The 19,565-nt window shown below is 40.6% G+C and overlaps 1 protein-coding gene across 6 annotated transcripts in view; it reads right to left on the bottom strand.

Annotated features, from left to right (window-relative positions):
* The window catches only part of KIF26B (kinesin family member 26B), a 534,059-nt gene that overhangs the window by 63,597 nt on the left and 450,897 nt on the right, over positions 1–19,565 (bottom strand). For all 6 annotated transcript variants that reach the window (XM_037822508.1, XM_037822516.1, XM_037822521.1 and 3 more), the window contains one exon: positions 16,095–16,254. In XM_037822508.1, the coding sequence (XP_037678436.1) occupies positions 16,095–16,254 (160 nt within the window). The remainder of the gene's footprint in view (positions 1–16,094; positions 16,255–19,565) is intronic.

Raw genomic sequence — 19,565 nt, 5'->3', positions numbered from 1 at the left:
CCACTGAGGCTGCAGGAGGGACCATTGGAAAGGAGCAGTCCAAACAATCCTTGGAGCCCACGTGGAACTGGGAAAAATTTGTATTCAACCAGACATCATGGAAAGATCTTCTAATACAGGTGGCATCAGATACGAGTCCTCAGAAGAATAGTGCTCTAAGTAGTGGGGCCAAATTTTCCCTAGACTGCTCTGTACCTGCCCTAGCAATGCTTAAAAGCAAGACTGAAAAGAAACAACTGATTCCAAATAACTTAATAAACATACTTCTAAATAAACCATGGATCAAAAAAGTAAGTATAAAGGAAAAAAAGTATTTTGAACTAAGGATAGTGAAAATATTTATCATTATCAAAACTTGAGGACACAGGCAAAGCAGCATTTATATATTAATGAATAGCATTAAATGCTTGATTATACAACAAGGAAAGTGAAAACTATTACACTAACTAGCCCATCTCATAATAGGAAATAACAGCAAAGTAAACCCCAAAAAAGTGGAAGGAAAAAAATGAAGAGCAATAATTAATAAAAATGGAAAACAAATACACCATAAAGAAAATTAACAAACTCAAAAGTAATTAAGACATTGTGTATCAGTGTGGTATTGGCACAGGGACAGAGAGTCCAGAAACAGATTCCCACGTATTTGGATACTTGTTTTATAACAGAGGGTCATTGCAGATCAGTGGAGGTTCAATATATGGTGCTAGGAGAAGATGTTTGCAAAGTAGTAGCATCTAAATTTACAAAGAATTCCTATAAAGAAAAAATAGATAAGGAACTCTACAGAAAAATATGCAAAAGACATGAACAAGAACTGCCTACAAATAGGAAAAGATACTCAACTTTATTAGTGATCATGGAAATGCAGATTAAAATTACAATGAAATACCATTAAGTACCTACCTGATTGCCACCCTCCCCCTGCAAAAAAAAAAAAACAAAAAAAAAAAACAAATCCAAAACCAAAAAACAGACAATATAGGAACTGACAAGTTTGTGAAGCAATGGGAACTCATATATTGTTAGACCGTTATTAGCTATTAATATTTCAATTTGACTTAAGGCAGCACATTACTTTATCAAAAAGCAGAATGTGAAGGGATAGCTCACCAGATAGCTAAATGTTGGTTTGATAAAGAGTTAAATGAGGCCTAGGGCAATGGGGGCTCTCAGTGATGGTACGACCAGGATAAGGGCGGAGAGCGGGCAGGCACGGGGCATTCCTGGCTAGCATGAAAATACAAAGTACCTTCAGAGCGGGAGGAGGGTCCCTTACTGGAAGGAGTGGAGAGGTGACAGGAAGCACAGGAGTCAAACTTTGTTTACAATTTTGCCCAATGCCAATTCCACAGTGATCAATCGAGCATGGCTACAGAGATTTCTGGTAGCTGCTCTGCATGCTGAAGGCTGCTGTGAAAAAGGAAATTTGGAGTACATCTTTTCCTTCTGTCAATTTCTAGTATTGGCCCTAAGGAGCTGTCATGAGGATGAAATGAGTCAATATACATAAAGTATCGAGTATAGGGCTTGGCATACAATAAAGCCAGCCAAGTGTAATTTCAGCAATGATGGTGGTGGTGGTGGTGGTGTTGACAATGGTAATAATGACAACGACGCAGCAAGTGATTTCTGGGCATAGGTTAGCTCTGAGAAGTAATGCGGCTGTGGAGCACCATGAGCAAAAAAGAAAAAAAAAACCTTACAATAAATGACAACAACAGTCCAGCCTTAAAGCATGACTAACTTTCAGGCACCTGACTTAGTTGTCTTAAAAGGCTCATTTCACTGCCCTGCTGTCCAGGAAAAATGAATGAATCATTAGCTGTGGCAGCTTCTAAGCTGTCATCCCTGTGGACAAAAATACAAAAATAATAGATGCCCCTGGAATACTGGTTGGGATAGGGATAACCCCTGCCTCTTGCCAAGCAACACTGTGTGAGAGTGGGAGGCTTTGGCTTGACTGCTGTTGAATAGGCAGGAACTACCTAAGACAACTGTCTGGGGATTCTGGAAGCCAGAAGAACACTGTACAACATCCAGGGAAGAGCAGGAGGAAGAGGCTGATTAACTATGGTGGAGAACAGTGAGTCGCTCTCTCTGGATGGCAGCTGCCAGTGCCCATCCCCCACTCTCACGGCAGACCGCCCTGGGGTCCAGTCTCTGGCTAGCTCCCTGGAGACAGAAAGGGATATAAAAATCCTCTTCTCCAAGAACAGGTATGGGCATGGCCAGTCACTGATCATGGCTTTTGATCAGTGAGGACAATTGCTGGGTCCTGGCTCTGAGCTCTTGTTTCAACCCTACCCCCAACAGGGACAGAGGCAGTAGAGATTTAAAGGTGCAGTGCTTCCCCCGGGGCTGTGGGGGAAAGTTAGATGAAGGGCAGCATTTGCTGGGCAGGACAGGAAAGCATAGCTTTGGGAAGCTGTCAAAGTGGCTTTTGACATCCTTCCTGCTCCCCTCCCCAGGGCACTTTGGAGCTGGTCCGTGCCCTCTTTGTGGGTTCCTGACCCTGTTTTGTCTGGGAAAGATTGACTTGGGAAAGTCCTCTCAGGGGGTGACCCTTCTCCAAGAATCTGCCCTCCAGGCAAAAGCAGCTAGAGACAATGAAGGGAGTGTAAAAATCTATAGGGGCAAAACAAAAAACAAGCAGAAAAGATCAAGATTCCTGGAGAATGAACAGAGGAAAGGAAGCTTTCTCCTGGAAATGAAATAATTGCACAAAAGAGTGCAATCTTAAAAATTGTACTGCATATCCAGGGCAAGAAAAAGATGAAGGAAAGCTGAAAAAAAATCTGATCAGTTAAACACAGGTTATTCTAAAGATCTAGAATACGTTGAACCAAGCATCAGAGAAGAGCCTTAACACAAAGCCAATCAACAATAAAAGAAAAGATTCCGGAAGAGATTTGAAAGATGGGTGTCATCCTCACCATCATTCTTGTGTGTACCAACTGCTCTCACATGCAATATGTCATTTAATCCTATGGCACACCTGTACTTGTCCCTGCATTTCACTGATGGAGCCTGAGGATCCTCATGTCACACAGGCAACAAGTGAAGAGCTGGGGCTTGAACCCAGGTCTTCCTAGCCCAGCTCTGTGTGCTTTTTGCCACACCACATACTAGTGGATAAGGCAGTGACTGGAAGGGTAGGCTCTGAAACCCAACAACTTGAGTTCCAATCCTAGCTTACCAGTTATTGTACATGTAATGGTGGGAAATTTACTTGAGCTTTCTGCGCCTCAGTTTCTTCATCTGCAAAATGGTAATAATAATAGCATCCACGTCATAGGGTTGATGCAAAGATTAAAAGAATATTTGTATTGTATAGACTGGGCTTGCAATCAAAAAGTGTAGCTTTATTGCTCTTATTGTTTTGTATGATACCCAGTATTCCAAGACTTTGTGAAGTATGTCTTTAAATGGGTCCTTGAACAGAGGATTTAAAGCCAAAAGAGCGATTCTGATTCCGTCTGAAAGGCTTTTAGAATAATAATCACTTGACTCTTTTCATTTACAAACTATAGGTTCAAATGAATGACTTTGGAGAAGAAAAACCTTTGACTTTTTAGAAAGCTCAAATTGTATGGTTTTTAAAGGTGGCTATTCTACTTTTCCAAAGGAAACTATCAACAGTGGCCAAGATGGGCTTCATTATTACAGCCAAAAATCTTAACAGGGAAGTTTGTTTCTTTGGCATTAAATTGCCAAGGCAGCCACTGAAGGGAGGGCTCTGGGCTGTGGATTTGTCCGTTTCCCTAGAGCAGGTCAAGGCTGAATTGACCACAAGCGGAAGGGACTACAGGGCTGCCCAGGGAAGTCAACTCATCACTTTCCTGGGCTTTAAACAAGAGGCTCCACTCTCACTTATTCAGAACAGTCTTGCAAAAAGTTAACCATAAGAGCTGAGGAATCCCCATCCACACACAGCCTGACCCTCCTTCTTGGCACCAGGGCATGTGGTCTTCCAGATGTAGCTCAAACTCCTTATCATTATCAACTGATCAGCTGCCATTCCAAATCTGAAGACATTACCTAGTCACAAGACCAGCCTTTCCTTAGTGTGCTAATGTGTTCTTGGAAGTTCACTATAATTATATCCTTGGGACACCTACTTCAAAAGCCATGGAAAAATGACTATTATAAAGAGGTAACAAGACTAAACTTCTTGGGTAAACTCTAAGAGATTTGCTTCTACCAAATTCTAGATATTTAGAGAGTTGTAATAGTAAATAAGAATCTATATTTATATTCCGTATTTATTATTATTGCCATAGAAAGCATATTTATTGTGGCCTCTTGTCTTTTCCTTGAATGTACTTTATAATGTGGCTTTTGACCACTTTATCCTTGCCTTTTAATTTGCATAGTGGTCTTTTCTGTCCTAGTGGTCTGTAAGCTCCCTGTACTAGCCCTGCAGCTTAGAATAGTACTTTATGCATCGTAGATACTTCATAAATTTGTCAAAATAGCCTGGTTCAGTGAGTGTATTTTTGCTATATATCCAATTCAGAAAGTATAACTTCAGTTAGCTTCAATGCTTCTCCACATCCTAAACAGTTGACATTACTGGAAAAATATACACTAAATACTAGTTTTGCATGGTGCTCAGATGACCACAAAGCAAGTCTGGCGGCCCACAGGTAGACTCCAGATATTGGGGCAGGCTACCACAAAGTTGAAGGCAAGAAAGTAACTCGTATCTGTTACTAAAGATGTAGGGTTTAGAGCACATTGGTTTAATTCAAATTGGTCCAAAAATAATAAGGAAGCTGAAGAAAAAGATCCCACATCATTATCTTGATGAGCTCATATGAAAGAAGAGATAAGCAAACAAAATATAACACAAATGCTTATAATGAAATACCTATGAGATGTAATAGGGGATTAGAGGATAGAAACAATTTTCCTGGAACAAAGAATCAGGAGGGGAAAGGGGGAAAAGGAGATCAAAGAAGGCTTCAAAGAGGTGATAATATTTCTCTTACAATGGAATATCATACAGCAACAAACATGACTAAACTACCACCATGCACATCAACATGGATGAATCTGATTGAAAGAATCAAGTTATAGAAAGGCCAAGCATAGAGTATGAGTCCTCTATGTAAAATCCAAAACAGACAAAACAATATATTTTTTAGAACACATATTTAGGAGTAAAGGTATAAGATAAGCAAGGGAATTATAAACACAAAATTCATCATGGTGGCCCCCTCTGGGGAAGGCAGGAGGGTGACGCTATCATGAAAGAACACGAGGGCCCTCTACAACATCGAAAGGTTCTACTTCCTAACCTGGGTGGTGGCACTCAATATTTGATTTGTCATTCTAAAAACTGGGCAGATGTTTTCACATCTGTATATATGACACATTTCACAATTAAAACATACAAAAAAAAAAAAAAAAGCAGAAACTTACTAAATGGAGAAGGAAGTCCAGGACAGTACTGGAAAATACTATGTACTCTATAGCTATTTATTGAATGAATGAACAAACGAATGAATGAACGAATGAACAGGGCTGTCAGAAGCATGGGAGCACGAGAGGGCATGGAGCGTTCTCAGACTGGACTGATTTTCTGTGATCAGAACACAGCGTGCAGCAGAGGATGAGGCTGCCAAGGTGGGTGTTGCCCAAACAAGGAAAGAGCTTTATAGGCCATAAAAGGGTCTGAACTTCTCCTTTAGCCTACAGGAGGTCCCTGAAGAGTTTAAGGATAGGGGTGATCTCCGATTTGTAGTTTAGAAAGGCATTCTGGTAGCTGTGTGCAGGGTAGATGGGAGAGGGGTGAAACTACAATCTTCTCAACCTTTACCAAAAACAATCCTCCAGAGGAAATGGTGGATGTGTCATCTGCCCTTAGGGAACAGAGCAGTGAACTCTGTTCAAGAAACGACATACAAATACTCTCAATACAAGCAACGATTGTGATTGGTCTTCAGTGAGGAATTCTGTGCTCGGGAGAAGCTGGGGTGCTTGAGGCCAGGCTGGCAAAGTCTCAGGAGAGAAATAAGCCTTGGTGAGTGGTTTGCAGGAAAGAGCTGACACAGAGTTTTAAAGACAGACATGTTTAGCCCTTGGTAAAATTGGCACGGCAAGGCACAAAATTAGGAAATATATGCCTATAAACTGAGGGCTTTGAACAGGATTTTCCCCAACACCTTCTCCTTTTGCCCCCAAACCTAGAAATCCAGAAAATAAAAAACTGATTTCACTGGTAGGGAGTAAGATAAGAAGGGGTGGCGAGAAAAACGAAAATAAACAACAATTGTGATTGCTGTTCTAAAGGACTGAATATCGTAAAGTTTCTTAAAACCTACTATTCCTTAATCTAACAACAAATTCACTGTACACATCTCTGTTTCTTCAGGTCTCTATTATATCAAAATAAAATTCAACTCTGATTCAAGAAAGGAATTCCTAAATACATTAGACAGTTTGGTATAACTTAACTGCTCCATGAAGGCAAGTATTTGAAAACTGTTCTAATTACACACAAAATGAATTATCACCTCATTTGCATGGAAAAAAAAATCTATTAATGCTCAATTGAGCCTGAACCTGTTGTGAAACAGGTGAAAATTTATGGTCGGATACTCCGATTGAAGCTCTATTAACATTCAAGACAGTTTTTTTAATGAATTAAGCCCCAACTCGTTTGTATGCTCATCCTTTCTCACGCCTAATCATGCCTAAATCAAGCTGTCCTTGAATAATCACGGAGTCCTGCGGGTGCCCGAGGGCATCTCCAGCTCTGGGCACTGGCCCTGCACTGACCCAAAACCCTTCTCCTTTTGATGTTTTCTTCTGGTGGCAACACGACTTCTGATATGGTGATTAGTCATCATTAAAGTCAATGATTAGTTATGGATTAGAACTCTTGCATTTGGCTCGGTAGTTTATCATGATTTGTGTCAGACAATGTCTACATCATCACAGCGACTGACAGAAGAGCTCTGAGTGGCTCAGGCATTAAAAGGATGGACTGCGGAAAGGCTTGGAAGATACACATTAGAGAGACTGGAGGATGAGTGAGGGTTGATGAGAGAGAACTTCAGAATCACCACCTCCGCCCAGACAGCCTTTACAACAATCCTCCCGATTCCCCCAACCCCAACTGGCCCCTTTTTTCCTTGGTGCTGGTTGATCACGGGTGTTCAGTATTATCAGGTACTGGACTTAGCCGTTTAATGTCTGTGCCCCCACTGGAATGCAAATTGCCCATCTCGGTTATTCTCTATTATACCCCCAGTGCCTAGCATGGTGCCTTGCAGATTGTAGGGACTCAAATATTTTTGAAGGAAGGAGTGAATGAATGAATAAATGAATAAAAGAACTCATAGATATTTTGCTATATATTTCTTAAATTATTTCCTATATATGTTTGGTATGCTTAATCAGACTTATAACTGAATCAATCCTTTAAACTCCCCAACTAGTTCCTTTGGGGCAGAATTCTCTTTACTGATCAGAACAGCACTGAGTTCTAGGAACAATGGAGGTAAATTTTATGTGTCACTGCAGATTTAAAGTGTAAAGTGAAGTTACTCTCATCAAAGTCAGCCTGGAAAACCGCTTTGGAAGAAAACCCTTCTCTCACTGAGTCCAACACAGACAAGTTATACATCAGCATTGAAACACATCACTGTCTCTTTGGCTGAGCACCAAAAGAAGTACTTGGCTTACATTTAAAGGCCTTATTACATGAAAAACATGCATCTTTATTTGAATTATACCCTGGACTGTGGGATACATAGGCACAGTTGAGGATAGAGCCGCATCTAACCCCTAACCTCAGGCTCATTCTCAGGCACAGATGACTCAGTGGGTGAAGCGGTGGATGGATTCACTTGCCTCCTTAAATTGTTACTTCCCTCTTTGAGCAGCATAATTAATTGAAGAGAATTCAAATCCAAGTATCTGTATCAGGCAGTATCCCTGTACAGGCAGCCCACAAACTCTTTGTTAAATAAACACACGCAGGCTCCATTTTAACAAAAGGGAGTAATAACTGAGTTGGCCAAAAGAGATGCATACTTTTTTAAGTCAAAGAATGGAGGAAAAGATACGATAATGCCAGATTAATCTGAGTTACAATATTTTGAAATATGTTAAAACAATTATATTTTTGCCTTTGAAGCATATTTCTTTACAGGGGCTATCACAGACATGGTCACAATAGTATGTTTCTGAGCATAGAAAAAGAATGATTATTCTCATTTAGCTGCTGACTGAGGAATTAAAAGCTCTGAAGGAGTCGCTAAGGAGACAGGGTTAGCAGAGACACAGACGCGGGAAGCCAGGCCCCTCGCTCGGCTCAGCATTAGCTCCGCTGGCCCTTGCTGCAGCCCATTTCTTTTAGGCACCACAGATATTGGATGGCACAACTTTTTTGGGAGTTCAGTCTGAAGAAACTTCACAAATTCCAGTTGATAGATTTACTGTCTTATCTGCCAGTTGTGGAAATCTCCAACACTTCTTTTATTAGCCAGATGTTTTTTGAGGGAGCTCATTATCTCAAGCTCTGACAGCCCTGCCGTCATTCTCACCCCTCGCCTATCCCTTTGCCACTTTTCTTGTACTCAGCAGAACTTCGAGACCTAGTCTGGGAGATAACCGTTCCTCTTCTGACAGGAATCTGTCCACTCAGGAATGCCTCAACGCACCTAATGGAAACCGCTGAAGGAGGAGAGTGACGTCAACTTGGTCTTATCAGTAGGCCGTGCTGGGTGCCCAGTTCTGGGGTGTGGGAAATGGTCACACTTCTCACGCTGGAGCCCACCCAGGTAAAGCAAGAGGGCTGTGAGTTCCTCAGCCAGAGACAGCGTCACAGAGGCCTGCAGTTATCCCCATTAACGGGGCATGTGAAATGACTCCATGAACTTTCAGGCTCTTACATGAGAAAGGTTAAAGAAATTTTAAGCTTTATAAAAGACTCATAGAATAGGCTGAGATCTGCTGAGAATATCCACTGCTGGTGCCCAGAATATGGGACTCAGACAGTCGGAGCCATTCAATGATGTTGATCCTAGACCGGCACTTCTAACCTTCTCCCAGCCCTTCACTCAAGTTCTAAGTCAGAACATTCTCATTAATGTTATCATCCTTGTTTGGTACTTCTGATTCAGCTCTGATGAGATTTAGGCTTGGAAAGGGAGATTTCTTTCCCTTCTGTATCTTACCCTATCTCACCTTCCTCACCGCCACAGTATCCGGCAGTCAGTGCCTGTTCAGAGTCATGGAAAAGGCGAGATCCAGAGACTGATTCGGAGACTGACCCTGAATGTTCAAGCTGGCAACAGCAGGTCCCACTCCTTGGAGCTGTACCTTTACTTACAGCTACAAAGAATTAAGCCTTGCAGATACATTTTATCTACTGCCTTCCTTCTTTGTTCTTTCACAAATATTTATTGAATGCCAACAACTTTCCAGACACTGTGTCCAGTAGTAGTGATATACGGGGAGGCAGAGAAGTAGCTCTATTACCTTTTAGCTGTGAAATCTTGGACAAGTTACTTCACTTCACTATGTCTCAGTTTCCCCATCTATAAAATGGGTGTGATCATAATAGTTCCTATGACATAAGGTTGTCAACATTAAATACCCATAAAGCATTGAGAATGGTTCCTGATACATAATAAGAAAACAACTATGAGCTATTATGATTATGTTCACATTGTGAAAAACCCTTATTTGGAGTTCATTTATATGCCAAGCTAACTACCTGGAATGGAACCGAAACACCAGAAAATAAGTATTGGGAACTATTTTCTTCTTCTCCCTATGTTCCTCCAATACCATAAAGTAGAACCTCCATCCCCTTGAAAAGATGGAGAAATAAGTTCCTGCCCTCCTTTCTGCCCCTTTATTCACTTCTTCTCATGGAAAGAAAAAGGCACAACTGTTGAGGATGGTAAATGTGACTCTGGACACATACAGCCTCTGTCTGCCTGTCTTAACTGTCTTTCTCCTTGCAGGCTGCACACCTTCTCCCCTCCACTTGAGCCATGTGGCAATCTGGGTAAGTGGCTTCTCAGCTGATGCAACTCTGTCCCCAGAGGCGTCCTGGGTCTGTGTGTGTGGAAGGGTAAGAAGTGATCTCTTTTCATTCTGCTAGGATTGAGAAGATGGAGGGTTTTAATACCCAGTCTTACTCTTGTATCTATTTTGTCAATTGGTTCAGAATCTGGAGAGAAAAGGGTGTGATTAGTAACCTCAGAAACTGAACATAAAGGAAGAAAACCTTTTGAAAAGCCAAAAGGGCAATGAAGAAATCTCTTGATTTCTATCCAGTCCTCAGACTGTTACATACTATTATCAAACAATGAGTTGTTGTGGTGGATAAAGAAAAACATAAACCATGGCTTTGCTCCCAAGAGATTATGATTGAGTAGGGGGCCTAATACTCTGTTCCCAATTCAGTGAGGCTCTGAGAAGGGGGAAGAAAGTGGTCATCTTGAGAGCAAAAAGACGACATGCCAGAATTTTTGTGGCAAAAACACGTGGCAAAACAACCAATATTGAACCCAGGGCTTGTGACTCCCAACTGATTCCCAGGAGGTATCTTTTCTCACTGAGTGACTTGTGCAGTTCTGTAATGAGCCTGGAAAAGTTAACTTACTAGCAGTTCCTGCCTGAACTTTTAAGAAAGCAGTAACAGTCCCTGAAAATTAAAAAATAATAATAATTAAATATGAGCATGTCATTGGCTAGGGAAGCAAACAGCTAGGAGGGACAAACTAAAAAAAGCAAAGAATGCTAAAATCTCCTAGAAAAGGGACTTACTTGTCCCAGTGATTTTCTGAACTCACTTTCTGTGCATCCTAACAGTCATTAAAATGTATAAAAATGCATATTTTTGAAGCAGGAACACCAAGGACTGTCATTGTTGCAGTTGCCTGGCAACCTGAGACTTTAGTTATTTTATTTCTAAACAGGGAATGCTACAAAGTATTATCCTGAGTTTGCTCAAATAGTTCTAAATTGATGTTCTCCCTGTAAATCAGGAGGCAATAATACAGCATTAATGCACATTTAAAGGATACTAAATATGCATCCCTGTTTCGCACGCTCTTTCTCTCTTACCCACACCCACACCAAGATTCTTATACTCGGCTTCTCCCCATTACAGGCTATCTTAAGTAAATCTGGAGAACTGATATTTCTTTTGCTTTTTTTTTTCCAGGCAAATATCTATTCAATTTCATTTTAAATGTAAATAATATACATTCAAGTCTGCTGTGTGAAGTTTAGGTCTTCACCAGGGAAGCTGAATACTGTCGCTAATATCACCCCACTGGGAGCCTGAGCTCCTTTCTCCAGCTTCCTAGACCTTGACTAGTTTTCTGACTCTGAGAAAGCAAAGGTTAACCCAATATCTAAATGGAAAAGAGGCAAAAAGCAAGACAAGGAAGCGTAGTGTCTGTATACTTCAGAGATACAAGTACTGAAAAATCCTTATGAATTTTAGACCTGCTGCTGAGGGTGTTGCCTGCAGGTTCCTAGTGCCACACCTTTCTTGGATGAGAAGAGGCCTCAACATTTTTAGAAAGCTGGCTGTATGTACAAAGTGTCATTTCCTCATAGTAACTGACTTGACTTTGAGTTTCTAGTGCTGCCCGCTGGTTTTCATGACTGTTGTGCTCCGATGCTGCTAAGTTCTTAAAAATGACCTTCATTCTTCACTCCTCACGAGGGCCTCAGAAGGAAAGTGTCGTGTTTCAGACCCCGATGACAGGCATACTCTTTACTTTTTTGCAATAGGGGCTTCTCTAAAGTGGACTCGGCATGTGGAGTTGGCTGGCAGTCTAAAGTTCTGATAACAGGCTGCCTCAAAGCCCACCTGTTTTCTTGCAGTTATTTTACATCGGAGAGAGGGGGAGGGCATGATGAAGTCAGCACAGCTGCCTGAGCCCAAAGCACGTCAGTGACTGATTTGAACAAAGTAGGATTAGGTTTTGGTCTGAGCCACAGAGCAAACCTATAAAAGAACGGCATCAGGCATCACTTACATCGTGGGGTTGTTATGAAGAGCTGTTTTTCAAGTTGACTGGGAAGAGCTTCTCAGACAGACAGGACACCAGAGGAGCACACAGTTATTTTCCATGTCTTCTGGTTGCATGGTAGCCAAGACGGCTATAAAATGTCTGATGTTTAGAAACAGAGTGCAAGCATCCTGTTGGCAAATAAGCTCATAAATCATATGACCTACTAAAGTAATTTAATTTCCAAGTGGAGTAACAGTTATAAGTTAAGGTAAATGCTTCAGGGCTTGAAGTATCACTGAATGAAGGAAGTACTTCCAAAGAGCTTGTACTCCTTAGAAGACAATGCCTAAAAGGGACCAAAAATTCTATTTTGAGAGAACTGGATTGTGTTTAGAATTTGAGCCTCTAGGGAGACAAAAGTCCTTCAGACCAAGTGGGACATAAAAGCACTCCAGCCAAGTTAAGTTCACATGGACAGATCCCTTTGGTGGCCCCTTGGGGAGGCCAACTCCAGTGCTGTGTGCCCACAGCACTGGTTTTGGGCATGGAAATCCATGTCACTGCCCTGCCTGTCCTCTTTATCTTTCAAATGGGAAGACTCCTATCATCCTGGTGCTCAAGAAGTGGCAAGAAATAGCAAATGGCTGTAACGAGCACTAGAAGGAAATCTGCAAACACACCATAAAAATGCTCTGGACTATGACAGACTTCCACAGACACGAGTTTCCCATAGTTAGAGCGTAACCTGTGCAGCCTGTTGGTGCAGAACTGACTGGGAGTTGAAAGCTCTGATGGTCCTTCCTGCCTTCCCTGCATGCTCTTCTGAATGGCATCACCATTTAGATTGAAATATGGTGCTTGGATTGGCCGGCAAACCTGTGCCATGTAATGGGTAAGGCTGGGGACCCGTTTGCTGGCTACGCATGTCATCTATGAAGACAATATCATTTACAAAGGCAGAACCATTCAGGGCACATCTAGGATGCCCATGGAAGAGCCTGGGATGGGTAAAGAATCCAAAATCACTTTCTGGCTTCGTCACAGGACAAACAGTTTGGTAAAATGATGACAAGAGATGAGAATAGGTTATATCTCCTCTGTGCACATTCCAGTTAGTTTCCCAGAAGCCAGCCCAAGTAATGCAGGTTCCAAACACAGAGCTGTCCAGGGTGACAAATGAAGAGCTGGTAAGTTTTTGTTTATTTTGGCATGGGGGAGGAGGGTAAAGAATGTGAAGTTTGATTTTCTGTTTGTTTTTCCCCTCTAAGTAAGCAGGAAACTTCCTCTCTCTAAGGAATCCATTGCAAAGACAAGGTTTGATACCGTGAAAGGTGTTTAGTATGCTAACAAAACGCTGCATGTAATGCGGCTTTAGAGCACTGACTGAATTGATAAAAGAAATCTGGGCATCCTGCTGTGCTGAAAACCCTGCTGTGCAGAGCTAATATATTACAAAGCTTGATGAGAACTGGGGAGCGGATTGCCAACATGGGCTCAGAACAGCCAAGATCTCTGAAGTTGTGAAAAGTGATGCAGTTTTGCTCCTGCCACCAACTGGCTGGGTGATTTGAGTAAAGCTTTGCCTTATCATCCTGTACCTCGAAAGGGAATTGTTTCTAGTTGTTGAATCACTTTGCAAATGTTAAAATCAAGTTACCAAATGCTGAATAGATGCTGTGGTTGAGAATCTGAGAAAATATTACAGCAAAGTTCTTATAAAGCTTATACACAATGATGAGTATCAAGGACTGAGGGATGACAGAACTGGATTCTACAAATGCACTGGCAAACAAATATTTTGGGCAGGACAGAGCTGGCTGGACTGTCAGGCCACCATGTTTCCTGGCACTGAGCAATGGGTAGCCCAGTAAGGTCTGGATGACGTAGGTTAGGCAGGGATAAGGAAGCTGAAAGAAGTCTGTCACCCAAGGGTCCAGTGACTCAAGTAGGTCAGAGTCACGATGGTAGGGAACGACTGTATAATGTGTCTTGTGCAGACACAGCATCTATGCCAAGTCTTGCCTAATTAAGACATAGAAGCACTTTAATAATCACTCCCTCGGTATCAGAATGGAAGGACAGCAATTTCAGAACTAAAGCCGACAGGTGTCTGCAGGGAAAGGTGAGGGGAGGTTCTATACTCTCTTGGTCCTCCCAGGGGGACACTCAGTATGGCTTGCTGATGCAGGTGCTGTGTTTAATGTAACAAGAGACCTGCACTGTTAGTAAACACAAGATGTTTCCCTATTTATTTATAGTAAAACCCATTTCTAATCAACAGGAAGTTACTATATCTAAGGTAAAAATTGCATATGTTTACATTCAACCATCCCTCCCATGATCAACACAACAAATATTTATTGAAATCATAAAAGCGTGTCACTTTACAGAAACAATGTGAAGACTATATAAGTAAAATAGACAATTGATGACCACATAAGGTGGTATTTTGAGTGTATAAACATCAGGATCTAATAAGCTATCACATGAAAAGGTAAGATTCCCTTCTTAAGGATAGGAAAACCAATTAGGGCCAGTAACTGTTTCCTTTCTTTCTAAGGTTCTACCCTGATGGTAACACTCTAGACCTTTTTTCTTTCTAACCACGTTGAGCATATTCAACTGCAGAAATGATACTGAATGAAACTTTATAAACTTTCAACTTGAAATTTTTTTCTCATAGAAGAGGGTCCAGAAAACCCATTTCTGGACTGATCTAACTTTGATTTCTAATTTCAGGAATTGAGACAGGATTATAATTACCATTTGAGCTCCTAAAGTCAGTCTAGTAATCGTCTTCCTGGTGGAGAATAAAAATCGTTGTCTTTGGGGAGCCTGCCATCAACTTAGGGCAGACGGCAAGGAGAACTCATGGACACTTTCTGAAGCTTATAGAACTGTATGACTTACCTTTTTCTTCCCATACTATAGTAAATTACATTTTATAGGATTTTGCAGGTTAAAAATGATTCCATGTATATTTTCTTAATCCTTATGCAAACTCTGTAATGTAGGTATTATTTCCATTTAAATAGATGAGGAAATAGGATAAACCATATTATTATTACTGATTATTGGCCATAGGGCTCTGTAGTCTACAAAAAATCTTTCATATACATTATATCATTCTGAGTCTTACAATATCCTTGTGATATAGATAACGTATATAGCTACAAGCCTCAGTCTATGATGTGGGGGTTTATATAGCTAGTAAGTAGCAGAGCTGAGCCTAGGCAGGGGCCTGGACAGCCAGTGGAGCACCACCCCCTTCTCTCCACGCTGTCCAGTGGCAAAGCTGGGTTGGGAGGACGGTGGTGAGGGGGAGCTCCAGGGCTGGGTCATTCAGATGATACGGTAAGTCTGAGGCCATGCCAGACATAGGAGTAGCATAATTTCTTACCTCATATATAAGTATATATAATACTATATTATATATAAGTATAATTTCTTATATATATGTACAATTTCATTGTCTTGGAGCAGTAATGGAAAGAGGGGAAGGATGCTAGAAGTGGAATAAACATTTGCATGAGATAGTGCATACTAATTCCCCAAGCTTATAAGCTCTCCTAAGTAGGGTTGCCAGATAAAATACAGGACACCCATATGTCCCATGCAATATTGGGAACATACTTCTACTAAAAAATTACTTGTTGTTAACCTGAAATTCAAATTTGATTGGCTCTCCTGTATTTTGATGGGCTAATTCTGGCAATGGTACACGTAAAAGAAGGGGTCAGGCAATCTGCCCATTGTTCTCATCACTACGAAGCAGATACATCTCCAAACGATGGTGACAATAATCCTCCATAACTAATGACCTTAACTGAGATAATTTCCTATTTCTTCTTAAAGTCCCTTCTCTGACTCAAAAAGTCTAAAGTTATTGCGGTAGATTTAAATGTTTCCATTGCTTTTGAATTTGGAAGATCATGTACTACAGGATTGTTAGCTAAGGCTGGTTTCTGGCACTGAATTGATAATGTAGTCCGGACTGTCCCTCGGTAGATACACCTCTCCCGAGATGTCACTGATCCAGCAGTCCCACGCCCAGCCCTGGCACCATGCTTACCCCGCGTGTGTAGAAGAGCCACTTACTTGTATGGAATGTGTTTGCTGCCGTTGACGAGAGCCAGGATGACATTGCCTAGAGCAGACAGCGAGAGGCACAGCCCTGAGCCTCCTTCCCGGTTTTTGCTAAGAGCCTTCACACAGCTGCCGAGGTCAATGAGGTGCAGGCGGCTGCGACCTCCAGACACTACCACAGGGAGAGAAGACAAGAGAAGGGAGAGGTGGTTAAGTTCTGTCAAATACTCATCTGTTCTTCATGTAGCTCCTTGGAAACCTGAAGAAAAAAGAAATAGGGAAATAAAAGGATGAAGTTCATGACCTAGTAGAAAATGCCAACAAAATCATATTGGAATTACCAATAACATTGGTCCTTTTAAGTTCTGTCTACCACACATCAGTGACCTCCTAAAAATTACTGACATTCTCACTATAAGTAAATAATTCCTGTAGTCTGAAATTGGTGTGATGCCAAAGAAGGTAAATGTCTAGGTCAATGTGGATGAGGTTTGTACATAAATGTTCTTTAGATAACAGAACTCAGAAATTGATCAAGTTAAAATCTCTGTGGCCCATGAGTGATCACCTGCTTTGGTTGATCATCTGTAGAAACTCTGATCTACAGCTCAGCCAGGAATCACGTTGATAAACTGGGTGAATTCAGGAGGAAGAAATATCCAGGTGCAGAGACAGGGTAAGACCCAAATATTTGCTGAGTACCTGCCAAGTGCCAGGTGCTTCACAAACATCAGTCTTATTCATTTTCCATGGCAAAACTGTGAGCTAAACGCTGTTGTTCTTATTTAATAGATGAGGAAATAGATATTCAGAAAAGTTAAGAAACTTTCCCATGAAGACTTCTACTTCCGGCCTTGATAGAGTAATGAGGACCAGGTTGGCTCTCTTATCTGACATGAGCCCCAAACCAACAAAACTTATAAATCAATGGTTTGCAAAAACCCAGACATCAGGCAACAAAGGATAATGATCCTTCAGAGACACGAAACAAAAAAGGTGAGCACTACAAATGTCTCCGCTTACTGCCCCGAGAGAGAGTCCAGGCTGCAGCCAGGGAGAGGAGACCCTGACGGAACCGGGTAGACAACCTGAGTTTTGAAACCAGAGCTGGGAGTCCCGGGAGGCTAGAAGACAACAGTTCACAGGTGAGTGCACATAAGAGGAGAGAACTCTGGAGATGTGCAGAAGGTCCCCCTCAGGTTCAGCTGAATACTGATCATCACATGCATGTGAGGAAACTATCAAATGCTGGGAAAATAACCACCAGAAAAGATTAGAGGTAATAGTGCAAGTATGGTGTCAGTGTCCACCAGCCAGACTCAAGATTCATGGGACAGTGGGGAGAGAACACAGAAGGGTCTTGCTTCAGGAGTGGGGAATAATTAATCCAGGCTGAGCACTGACCTCATCCTGCCCAACAAATCTTAAAAGCAAGACTACAAGCTGTTTCCAAGTAAATTAACTTCATCTCAAAACAAAGGTTAAGAATATTTATAGGAATATAGAAATATCCAGTGCCCAACAAGGTATAAATTCTCATGTCTGGCATCCAATCAAAAATAGCCAGGATGCAAAGAAGCAGGAAAATGAGACTCATTATGAAGAGATACTTGAAACCAACCCAGAACTGGAATAGATATTAGAATTGAGAAGGAAGAACACTAAGGACACTAAAACAGTTATTTGAGACATGCAATGAACACACACACACACACACACACACACACACACACAAACTGAACTTCTAGAGATGAAAACTCCACTGGATGGGATTAACAGCATATAAGACATTGCAGAAGGAAAGATTAGTGAATTTGAAGACAGAGCAACAGAAACCATACGAAATGAAACACAAAGAGAAAAAGGGTAGAAAGAAGAAGAGCTGTAGGACATTTCAAGTGGCCTTCCCTGTGTGTAACTGAAGTTCCTAAAGGAGGAGAGACGGGGTGGTTCAAAAAAGATACTTGAAGAAATACTGGTTCAAAGTTACCCAAATATGAAGAAAAACTTAAACCCACAGATCCAAGTTCAAAGAACTCCAAGCACAAGGACCATGAAGAAAACTATACCAAGGCACATTGTGATCAAATTGCTCCAAATCAGTGATGATAAGAGGAATCTTTAAAACAGCCAGAGGAAAAGGACATGTTACATACAAAGAATCAAAGATAAGGATGACAGCAGATTTCTCATTGGAAATAAACGCAAGTGAGAAGAGAGTGAAGCAGTGTTTTTAAAGTGCTGAAACCGAGAACCTAGAATTGTACATCCAACAAAAGCATCATTCCAAAACAAAAGAGAAATAAAGACTTTTACAGACTTAAAAAAGAATGAATTCATATCAAGCAGACCTCTAAAGGATGTACACAAAGAAATGAAAAACTTTCATTCTCATAGGGAGAAATTCTCATAGGGAGAAATATATAATATTTTTATTACTTGAATATCTTTAAGAGATTTGACTGTTAAACCAAAAATAACAATAATGCAATGTGTGGTTTATAACATGGAAAATTAAAATGTTTGATAGCAATAATACAAAGGTCAGGAGGAGAGAAATGGAAGTACACTACTTTAAGGTTCTTATCCTATACATGAGGATACACTTGAAAGTAGACTGATAAATTAAAGATGTAGACTATAAACTCTAACCCAATGACTAAATAACAAAGTTATAGCTGTTGAGTCGGTAAAGGATAATAAAGCAGAATCACAAAAAATATTCAGTAAATCTAAAAGAAGGGAGATAAGAAAAGGAGAAGAATATATGGCACAAATAGAAAACATAGAAAAATTATACCTTGAACCTAAAAATATCAATGATCACATTAAATGTAAATAATCTGAATACCCTAATTAAAAGAGAGACTGTCAAACTGGATAAAAAAGCAAGATGCTACCTATGAAAAATATACTTCAAATATAAATAACTGATAGATTAAAAATATAAGTAAGGGAAAATATATTCCATAAGACAAATCCACAGTTATAATTGGAGATTTCAAATAACCCCTCTCGAAAAATGATATAACAAGTAGATAGAAAATCAGTAAGGATAACAGAAGATTTGAACACTATCAATCAATTTGTACTACTTGACATTTATAGAGCAGTCCAACCAACAACAGCAGAAAACAGATTCTTTTGAAGTACACATGGAAGATTTGCCAAGATAGACCATATTCTGGTCGAGAAAACAAGTATCGATAAATTTCAAATCTGAAGTATGACATACAGAATTAAATTAAAAATCAGTAATAGAGAATTATCAGGAAAATTCTCAAATATTTTGAAATTCAACAACCCAGACTGAAATAACCTATGACCAAAGTTAGAAATCAAAATGGAAATTAGAAAGCAGTTTTTAACTGAATGAGAATGGAAATATCAACATATCCAAATTTGTGGGTTGCCCCTAAAAAAGTACTTAGGAAAAAAATGTATAGGCACTATATAAGAAGAAAACAACAACTTGAAGTATAA

The sequence above is a fragment of the Choloepus didactylus genome, chromosome 2 (assembly GCF_015220235.1).
Source record: "Choloepus didactylus isolate mChoDid1 chromosome 2, mChoDid1.pri, whole genome shotgun sequence".
Taxonomy (NCBI): Eukaryota; Metazoa; Chordata; class Mammalia; order Pilosa; family Megalonychidae; genus Choloepus; species Choloepus didactylus.
Note: the sequence above shows the minus strand (reverse complement) of the source record. Positions and strands in the feature narration are given on the sequence as shown.